Source organism: Orycteropus afer, unplaced genomic scaffold (genome assembly GCF_000298275.1).
Source record: "Orycteropus afer afer isolate SDZICR_OR568_19922 unplaced genomic scaffold, OryAfe1.0 scaffold00262, whole genome shotgun sequence".
Lineage (NCBI taxonomy): Eukaryota > Metazoa > Chordata > Mammalia > Tubulidentata > Orycteropodidae > Orycteropus > Orycteropus afer.
The window spans coordinates 2,304,338-2,315,641 of NW_006921849.1; the positions used below are offsets into that span (position 1 = coordinate 2,304,338).

The 11,304-nt window shown below is 41.4% G+C and overlaps 1 protein-coding gene across 1 annotated transcript in view; it reads left to right on the forward strand.

The window, feature by feature from the left end:
• The window catches only part of TAPT1 (transmembrane anterior posterior transformation 1), a 102,057-nt gene that overhangs the window by 53,957 nt on the left and 36,796 nt on the right, over positions 1–11,304 (forward strand). The window contains exons 4-5 of the mRNA XM_007950075.2: positions 6,425–6,587; positions 9,326–9,461. Of these exons, the coding sequence (XP_007948266.1) occupies positions 6,425–6,587; positions 9,326–9,461 (299 nt within the window). The remainder of the gene's footprint in view (positions 1–6,424; positions 6,588–9,325; positions 9,462–11,304) is intronic.

Here is an 11,304-nt window from a genome sequence, read left to right on the forward strand (position 1 = left end):
GTTGGGCAATCCTACTTCCGTAGTGATACTGCCTTGGAAACCCAAGGAGGGGTCGCTATGAGTCGTGGCCGACTCGACGGCAAACAACAACAACAACTTTGTATAAAAAGATATAAATTTTTATTTTTCTCTTTAGACAGAGGCTTAATTTGAGCCCAAATGATTACTGAACGTCACCTCTATGGTATGTGTAGGTAGAGTTCTTGGTAACTTTGGGGAAACAAGTGTGTCTGCTACTTCCACCGGCCAGGGCTTGTCTACACAGCTTTTTGGTAGGTAGCAATATGTTTGTTACATGAGAAAGTCTTCGTAACGGCAGCTTTTGTTGTCCCCCGTTTCCCACCATCAGGCTCCAAGTAGTGTAGCAACGTTACAACCTTCTCTCTCTCTTTCTCTCTCGTGAATCAGACCGAAGGGAGGAGCACTTTCACTTCCTTTATAGAATGGAATGTGGTGTCACAGGGACTCCTTGTGGTGAGTAAACCCTGATTTTTCCTTCTATACCCTTGGCCAAATGAGCAGCACGACAAACGAGTATTATTTATAATGTGAAAGTCAATAGCAGCAGAAGGAACTATTTGAGGAAGGAAACATACTGAAGAAAATACAATTCCTTATCCTTTTTTTAATACCACTCTTACTTGGCCTTAAAGCTTTGTCTGCATTTACTTATGCTGGATTTGAGTGTGCTTTCACTTAGGAAAATCACTTGATAAAGTGGTAATGACACACGTCATTCAAGCAACATTGACAGCCAAGCCAGTATTTCACCCCAACATGGCAGCAGTCTGGGGAGCATAGTTCCTTCTGTAGAAGCAGCTTTTATTTCATACTTGAAACACTCAGCGTAGCTTTACACCCCCAGTTGTTGTTGTTGGTTTTTTGTTTTGTTTTGTTTTAGCATAGGGTGAAATTATTTTAAAGCCCAAAACAAGGGTTTAATCATTCAGTTTAAGTTTTAAGTAATTATTTTTCTATTGTATGTCATCAGACTTGATTTTGAAAATTCACTGTTCTGATTAAGGAAAACATCTTGACCTTAGTACTTTAATCCATTTTATTTTGAAATTCTAAAATGACTTCTCTTTAGAAAATGTGAACCTTATTAAATGTTTCACAATTTTTATTTCAGTTGTGCTTGTCTTTCTCCACTCTTTCAGTTATGCTGCTAACAGAATGTTAAAAAGGAGAGAGAGAGAGAAAGAAAGATAGATCTAACTTATGAGTTTCTAATCACGGTAACGCAGACCCTGGCATGTTTCCACACCTGTTTGAAAATTCATTCTGTGAGGATGGTTCCATTTCTCTTGCTCATTTTGTTGCTGCATCCTCATCCTTCCTGATCCTATTCCCGGTCAGCTTTGCTTGAATCTTAGGCAGTGTACTATTACTGCTGAAGAAGGGGTGGGCAGAGCTAACCTTGATGATCTTTCTCCAACTCTGTGACCGTAAATCCATGAGCCCTTTGAAGCCACTGGAAATGTTTTACTTGGGAAATTGTGTATATGCATCAGGAGGTTTTGTATGAATAAAAGATAAAATTTAGAAATAGAGAGAATTTGGTTTCTGTAAGAATGATTTAACTTAGACTTTTTAGAAACATTTTGTTTAATGTTTTAATTTGAAAAATTCAAAAATTCTGTTGAACTTCTTTTTTGATATTGCTTGTCAGGAGATGCTTCACAGGCAGACCTGTGAGTAAGATTGATAGGTTTTCATTCTGTTTAGCAGCCAATTATAAGGAAGGACTTCTGCCTGAAAATGCTGTTTCAAAAGCCAAGTCAAGGCTGATTGGCAGGGCCATAGATAAGCTTACGGAATTTGAAAGGTTTCACAGTCATGTGCTGACATAGAAGGAGGAAGCAGATGCTGTTGATTGGCTCAAGTTGTTTAAACCAGGAAAACTTATTTTTGAGGTTAAGTAAACCTCATTTATTTAGAGAGGCTATGATGATACAGGGAGCTCTGGTAGCATAGTGGCTAAAGCACTTGACTGCTAACCAGAAGGCTGGCGGTTCAAACCCACCAGCCACTCCTTGGAAGGAAGGTTGGGCAATCCTACTTCCGTAGTGATACTGCCTCGGAAACCCAAGGAGGGGTCGCTATGAGTCGGGGCCGACTCGACGGCACATAACAACAACAACAACAACATGATGATACAGATATCTTTAAGATGCTGCCTTAGCAATGATTTTTAATGACTACAGCTTTCTTTTTTCATTAACAAGGACCTTTATGTGGAAACAAGACCTTTGTTTCTTAGGGTTCTGCCTCTTTCATTCATTATTTGAATAATACTCTTTATTTTGACAATCACAGTCATCTCCATAGCAATAAATGATGTCAACAATGGAAGGTTTTACTGAAGAAGGGAGTACAGAAAGCAGTGGATCTGATGGAATAGAAGTTCTGATTTTTGTATATACGTTCTTAGAAATCAAGAGCAAAAATTATGTATCTTTAGCACTGTGATTTTTCCAAATGAGATCATAGTACAGGGATAAATTCTACAGTGTTACTTGTATTGAAGGAGCCTGGTAGCATAATGGTTAAGCACTCAGCTGCTGACTGAAAGGCCACTGTTTGAACCTACCAGCTGCTCTGTGGAAGAAAGATGTAGCAGTCTGCTCTCATTAAGATTTCAGCCTAGTAAGCCCTGTGGAGCAGTTCTACTGTGTCCTGTAGAGTTGCTGGGAGTCAGAATCAACTCAGCTGCACACAACAGCAACAATATTGTATATTGAAAAATAAAAGGCACTGTCTTGGTTCTCTAGTGCAGCTGTAACAGAAATACCACAAGTGGGTGACTTTAATAGATTAATTTAGTCTCTCACAGTTCAGGGGGCTAGAAGTCCAAATTCATGGCACTAGCCCTAGGGAAAGGCTCTCTCACTCTTTTCAGCTCTGGGGAAAGTCTCTGCCTCCTTTCAACATCTGTGGGCCCAACATTCCTGGAGATCTCCATGTGGTTTGGCATCAGCTCTCCGTATGTCTTGCCATCAGCTTTCTGCTAGGAAGGGTCTAGGAGGTTCTCAGCACAGGGACCCCAGGTCCAAATGATGTGCTCCATTCCTAGCTCTCTTCTCAATAGTAGTCAGGTCCCTCCCTCCCTGCTTGCTTCTCTCTCCTTTTATCTCTGGTAAGAAAATAGGTGATGGAAGCCACACCCTGGGGAAAGAAATTTCCTATGGGATCAGGGCTGTGACCTGAGCATCAGTGTTACATCCCACCCTAATCCCATTACAGCTGGTTGGTCAATGACATCAGATTACATCGTGGGGATCATTACATAACTGCCAAATTACATTATTACCTAACTGCCAAACAACTGAGAATTGTGGCCCAGCCAAGTTAACATATTTTGAGGGGACCCAATTCAATCCAGATACTAAATTGTTGGTTCCTCTAAGTTCTTTTTAAAAAAAATTTAGAATGATAGGTAGTTAAAAGCATGTCTTCTGGATGCAGTCTGCCTAGATGAACTACTTATTAACTGTATAACCACAGGCACACTCTTAACTTCTCCTGCCTCATCTGTAAAAATGGTTATTCGAGAATAGCCTTTCTCAGGGTTACTATGAAAACTAATATGGATGTGTGTAAAATGTCTAGAACCATAAATTGTAGCATGAATTGTTTCTGTAACATTTCTATTGTTTTTAGAACCTCGGTAAGAGTAAATTAAATGAAACATGTGTAAGCTTAATTTTTAAATTTTGACTTATTACCATCTTGGACCAAAATGTATGGTATTATGTCATTTTGGGTTATATGATTTAAGTTTTTGGTAGATCTAATTTCTAACAACAACTTTTGTGTTGGGTATAATATTCCTTCATAGATATGCTGATACAGTGTTCCTTTGTGGTAAATATGTTTATAAAGAAATATAGCCAGATATATACCAAAAAAGCCCATTATCTCCTAGATAGGATCACCAGTCCAGCAAGGGAAGCTCCAAGTATTGTTTTCCACTTTAATTAGTAATCAAAATCATTTTGGTAATTAATATAAATCACTCAAGACTTTCTCCACTTTGGTTTCTTATCATTTTCTTTAATTCATAAAACGTGACCTATTGTTCTTAACTACACAGGCCTACTGGGTGTTTTGTGGCCTTCAGCGTTGGCTGAGTGTGGCGACCTCCAGAGGAGGAGGTGGGTGGTAGATAGCCACCGTGTGAATGCCTCACATTTTGTTCCCTGCCCAGACCAAGGGGGACAGGCACACATAGGCCAGGGGCTCAAGATTGTTCACAGGGTCTCCTCTTCTTATTGTTGGATGAAAGACGTGTTTAGATGATCAAGCTCTAACTATCAGCAAATGTAAGAACTCTTCCATGTTAAATATTGGGGGTGAGGCCAGAGAACTTTCTTGATTGTCAGATAGCCCTTGGCAGAGACCTGTAGGCTGAGCTGGGCTTTGGGAAATGGGAGATAAGTGGGAGCAAAGGGCCAGGGTTGCCTGGGTGAGAGAACAGAGACAGTCTGAGTGGCAGAGAACTCAATGATAGGGATTGATCAACTCTGTCTAGATAGTCTTGTCTCAAACCCGAAATGCAGTTGCCAAGAATCATTTTACTTGCTTTACAGTGCCCATCTCAAGATCTGTGGTCTGATTGAGACAGATGCTAGCCTGTCTCCCATTTAGACTCACTGGTTCAGCCCAGTCTGTCCATCAGTATATAGCCTTTCCTGGGCAGTGTGTTCACAGAATTTCTCTCTTTTCAGGACCTCAGCAGTGCCCCAGATTCTGTCTATAAACAGATCGACTAAATTCATACCTAACTGAAAACACTGTACAATATACATTCTAGAAAACAAGACTCCTACTCGCAGAATTGTTACTGTATCACTGTTGTAATGGTTCAAGTAAGTTTGGAAGACTTAAAGATTGTTGAACTCGGCAAAGGTCTTTGGAAGAAGAAAGCTCTAGGTTTGGTCGTGGACAAGGGTTAGGAAAGAGAGGCGCTAACGGAGGAGTAGGAGGTGGGGCAGACGCATGCCAGTAGTCAGCTCCAGCTCAGAATCGGTTTCCCCTTTCTGGTTGTCGGCGCATCATTCCAGTTGGTGGGAATGAAGGTATTCCGCAGCTCCTAAAGAAATTACTCAGCTCTTTCATTGATTCGCCACATATAGAAGCTGCAAAACAGGCACCAGCATTTTCTTTGTTGAGGAATCAGCCTGCAAAGGACCTCGAAAGGCTTCTTTGCCATTCTTGTCACTGGAGGTTTATACTGGGTGACCCACTGCCATCATCTTGATTCTAACTCATAGCAACTTCCATAGGGGTTTCCAAGGCTGTAAATCTTTGCAGAATTAGACTGCCTCATCTTTCTCTTGCGGAGTAACTGGTGGGTGCAAATCGCCACCCTTTTGATTAGCAGACGAATGTCGTAACCACTGCGCCATCAGAGCTCCTTCTATATCCAGTGAAGGAGGTCATCTTAAATCTCTTGTTTAGTATATTTTTTTGCTGTCTCTTCTTCAAATTTTGCATTTTGTAATTTAGGTTTAGCTCTTTACACTGTGACCTCAGAAGGAAGGAATCGTTCTCATATTATTATTAATTATCATTAATTAGGAAAAAACATTTTCAACTCTTGTCGCAGAATGCTAACTTTTGTAACAATCAAGCCTCTCCTGCAAATACGTAAGTAAATGGTACGATGAGACACTTCACAGGAAACAGAAATGACTCTTATATAAAAAAGATGTTCACTGTCCTAGTAGGGGAGCTAGACATTAAACTATGCTGGGTACCAGTCTCATCACTGGCCTTAGCAGAAAGTCAGAGTCAGTGAGACTGTGGACATGCACATGGGCTCTCAGCTTTCTCCTGCATGGCTGTCTATCACAGTGCTGGTTCTAAGAATTTATCCTACAGATAAACTTTCATATGTGAGAGGTGATATGCACATTGCATCGTGGTTTGTAGTTGCAGAAGATTAGAAGTCTGTCAGGGTATGTGAAGTAAAGCACGGGGCATCCACTCAGTGGAACATTGCACTGCCCTGAGTTCCTTACAAGCTATGTGGAAAAATACGTTAGGGGGATAAATAAGCAGCAGTGCTGGACACTGTGCATAGAATGTGTAAGAAGGGTTGATCATCAGGCTGCAGGGCCTTGTGATGAGGCTGAAGGCTCATGTCATCATGCTAGTCCCTACCGCCACCACTCCTTGCCTCTGTGTCTCTGTGAAGATTGCACATGTCTAAGAATAGTTCTGGTTTCACATCTTTATATTCTCTACTTGGACAGAAATCTCATGCTGCCCTTTACTATAACCATCCTCATTAGTTTGACGTTTTTACAAAGGTCAACCCAATTCTCAATGTGAGTTTGCCAGTGTATGTCCAGTAGAGATCACTGATTTGAAAACATATAAACTGGAACTGAATTTTATGACTTCTCTTGTATTTCAGGGACAGACGTTTGCTTCAGCCTGCCCAAGTTTGTGACATTTTGAAGGGTGTCATTTTGGTCATCTGCTATTTCATGATGCACTATGTGGACTACTCCATGATGTACCATCTGATTAGAGGGCAGTCCGTCATCAAGCTCTACATCATCTACAACATGCTGGAGGTAGGGGCCTGTGCCAGCCCTTGCGGCGCTTACCCACTCCTGCACAGGCTTGGGTCCTGGGCACGGCTTCAGAGCTTCCAATGCACATGGCGCCTGAAGGTCAGGAATTTTTATTCTGCTTTCTCTCCTAGTGCTGCTTCTGGCCTTTGAGATGTATGCAAACCTTGGGGACCTCAACATGCCATAGGCCTAGGGTGGGGATGGAGACTCTGCATTTCAACAAGGTGGTCCCTGGGAACACTCAGGATAGCAGGTCCATAGGGTGTGATGTTTCCTCAAATATGGAGGAAAGAGACCTGCTACCTAGACATAGTGGGATCAGTACCCCTTGAGAATGTAAATTGTCACAAGATAGTAAAATTTATTTTGTAAAGCCATTGGAAACCTATGCATGCTTTCTGCCAGAACTTTAAAAATTATGAAGAAAGTGTTAAGTATATGTTTACCATAACAGATTTACATTATGAATTGCATTGAAATTTTTACAAATAACAACTAAACATAAATTTCCTAAGTTTCTCTAAGTATTTACCATTTTTAGTATCCTATATCTCATGGAAATCTGCATTTGTACAAAAATTAAGCAGCTATCCATTCACTTTACATAAAAATTTCTTTTTTTTTATAAGACTCTTAATGTTGTTGTTGTTGTTATGTGCCGTCGAGTCGGCCCCGACTCATAGCGACCCCTCCTTGGGTTTCCGAGGCAGTATCACTACGGAAGTAGGATTGCCCAACCTTCCTTCCGAGGAGTGGCTGGTGGGTTTGAACCGCCAGCCGTCTGGTTAGCAGGCAAGTGTCTTAGCCACTATGCTACCAGAGTTCCTTATACATTTTTTGAAATAGTAAGCTACCCTTATAAAAGCAAAACCAAACTCATTATCATCTAGTCACTTCTAACTCTTAGCAACCCTATAAGCTACCTGTACAGGTTATGTAATCAGATTTGAAGTTCCAATTGCATTTTCCTATACTACATTTTAGGGACACAACTAAGGTCTGCCTGTCTTTGAAATTACCCACGAGGGGGTTTTCCTAATGGGCGGACTGGCAGGTGGTGCAGGCTACCTCCCTTCCTGCTCAGAAACTGCCCTAGCATAGATGAGGGCTTTCATCTCTGCACAGCAGCCTTGGGACAAGGCCGTCCTGGCCATTCTGCCACCTGTTGACCTGGCTGATCTCAGCCTACCCCGTGGGGTGGTTCGGGCCTCATTGCATATATGCTTGCCTTGCCCACCACCCAGGAAGATGCAGAGGAGTGGATTTGGGGTGAAGTTTGGGAAGCAGAGTAGCAGGTTCTGCTATCCTTTCCCCTTCGCAGAGAAAAAGCGTAGTCCTCGTCCCCTTTCCTTCTGCTATTCAAAGTGTTCTTCCTGCCGTCTCTCCCCCACCCCTCACCCGCCTGCCACTGCCCAATCTCCTTTTCAGCTTCTTCCTCTTAGGGGATGGCAGGCGACCAGGCTTCCCTTGCCCCAAAATTCACTATGTGCCTCCTGACTTACAGAGCCTTCTACAAGGTAGTCTTATTATTATATCCAAGAATTGCTGATCAAAATGGTTTAAATACTTGCTCCATTGGTGGACTGCAGCTGATAATGTGGTTAAACATGGTGGGCAGGAGTCCAGGCTGCAGTCTAGAGGCAAACTGCCTCAGATCAAATCCTGGCTCCAGCCCTTCTACCTGGTTATCCTGGACATGGTTGCTCTAAGCCTCCACCTGTAAAACGAAGATACTAGGAGATGATGAGACAGTGTACAGAAAGGACTTAGCACAGTGCCAGGCATGTAGTAGCTATTATTCAGTCATTCAGCAGATACTTAATTGGCATTTTCTACAGGCCATTACTGTCTTAGACCCTAAAGATACAGAAATGAACAAAGCAGATAAAGCTCCTGTTTCCATGGAAGTTACTAATCTAGAGGTGCGAGAGGCCACACACAGGAAGATGTTAGGAAATGTTGGACCCTGTGCTGAAAAAGAACTGGGTGATTCAGTGGAGTCCATGGGCGCAGAGAGATTGGGTGTCTGGGAGCCTCTCTCAGGATAGGGCGTCCCGGATGACTCCTCACTGACAGGCCCTCCTTCTTTTCTTTGTTATGTCCCCCTTTTTATTTGTTGTACTATCTTCATGGATAGTAGTTTGGTGGCATAGTGCCTAAGGCACTTGACTGCTAACCAGAAGGCTGGAGGTTCAAACCCACCAGCCACTCCTTGGAAAGAAGGTTGGGCAATCTACTTCTGTAGTGATACTACCTCAGAAACCCAAGGAGGGGTCGCTATGAGTTGCCTGACTTGATGTCAGTGTGTTGTGTGTGATCTTCATGGAAATTGACTCAGACAAACAAATTGTGACCACCATTATTTCCAAATATTAGATGTGACTACCGTGAGTCAAATCACATATTTGCCCTAAAGTATTGAAGTTTGAATCTTGTGTTTGAAGTTAAAAGAGTTAAGATGAAAGGAACAATGATTGTTGATGTACCTTCCCTTTTTTTCTTTGCCACTATGTATGACTTTCCTTGTCATAAACATAGATAGCTGGGTGAAGTCTAATTCAAATGCTGTAAGTAAAATGAGCGCTCACCATGGGTCAGAGCTTCAGGAAACCTCAGTGAACAAAGATCCCTCCTCTTTGGCAGCTTACCTTCCAGTGTTTCCAGTATTTGAGGTGGATCTGAATTTTAGTAACATTTAACTGGAATATTAACCACCTTTCCAAAACTTTTCTTTTTAGGTAGCTGATCGTCTGTTTTCGTCATTTGGGCAAGATATATTGGATGCTCTCTACTGGACAGCAACGGAGCCTAAAGAAAGAAAAAGAGCCCACATCGGGGTGATTCCTCACTTTTTCATGGCCGTTCTCTATGTCTGTATCCTTTTAGACGTTCTGGCAGTCAGTGCATACTCTACATCATTTTATTTGGTTAGGCATCTCGCAGAGATAAATATACATCCATAGATACATGTGTATAAGACACCCAGGTAGCAAAACATTTAAGCATGCAGCAGCTAACAGAAAAGTTGATGATTCGAACCCACCTGGTGGCTCCTCTGGGGAAAAAACATGGAGATCTGCTCCCGTAAAGACTACAGCCTAGAAAACGCAATGGGGCAGTTTACTCTTTCACGTGGAATCACTATAAGTCGAAATCAACTCCATGGCACCTGCAACACTGTAAGTTTGTATATGTGTGTGTGTGTGTGTGTGCATCTTAATCTGACAACACTGAAATCTCTGTTTTCTTTGAGAAGGTGGTAGTAATAGTAACTGTAGAGTAAGTTAAAGACCTCATGTTTGACTGTTTGAAATACTGGAACACAGTTCTAGGCTCCGTATAGCTGATTGTATGGAAGGATTGAAAAATGAAAGGATAGCGCACATTTAGTCATACTTTACATTTATATAGACTCATACAACTTTGTTGTGTTTATATTGGAATTTTTCTTGAATTTATCTTTAAACCAACCACTTCTTTATTATAGCCCTGGGCTTAAAATGTATGGAAGACACCTAGAAGTACATTGGAAGTCAGATTTAAAATTGGTTGCAGAGGAATTGTGGAGACTTTTTCCTGTGGTTTAAGGATTTTCTTTTGGAGACTGCATGCATTACTGTATCAACAGTATGTGCATATGTGCGTGTGTGTATATCCGTACATGTATGTGCACATTACCCATACACACCTCCTTCAGTTTTATGTGGGGTCAGGGCTCATTCACAGGAATGTGTCAGGATTTTTTTTCCCTTAATATTTCGGGGCCGACTCGATGGCAAACAACAACAACAACAACAATATTTCTAAAAGAATGACACTTGAGAGAAATTCTGTTAATACTTAGGAAGTTAACGGACTAGAAGGATTTATATGAGAGTAAACACTTGTTACAGAGATAATGGAGAAGAAAGTTGCCATTCTGATACATAGTCTACGTTCCAAATGTAACGTGAAGGTAGTTCTGCAACTCACAGGATGATGGATGAGGAAGCATGTTAATTATCAGGCATTTCTTATTGTCTGACAGTCCACATCCCCTGAAAAACCAGGTGGAGGTTGCTTCTTTGTTGATCACATTCAACAAACTTTTATTCTGGGTTCTTTTCCTTCTCAGAAGGCAAATTACATGAATTCAGAAACTGTATTTCTAAGTCTCTTCTTTAAGCATTTACCATAATTTACTTCATAAACTTTTTGGGGGGCCAATAACTTATTCATTGCAAATACCTTTTTTCAGTAACACAAACAGCAGCTATACACGTGGATTTCACCAGATGGAGTACACAGGAATCAGATTGCCTACATCTGTGGCAAGAGATGATGGAGAAGCTCAATGTCTTCAGCCAAAACAAGGCCAGGAGCTGATTGTGGAACAGACCATCAGTTGCTCATTTGTAAGTTCAAGTTGAAGTTGAAGACAATTAAAGCAAGTCCACAAGAGCCAAAATATGACCTTGATTATATCCCTCCTGAATTTAGAGACCATCTAAAGAATAGTTTTGATGCATTTGATGAACAGCAATGATCGAAAACCAGAGAAATTGTGGGATGACATCAAGAACATCATCCATGAAGAAAGCAAAAGGTCATTAAAAAGACAGGAAAGGAAGAAAAGACTAAAATGGATGTCAGAAGAGACTCTGAAGCTTGCCCTTGAACAGAGAGTAGCTAAAGCAAATGGAAGAAATGACAAGATAAAAGAGCTGAACAGAAGATT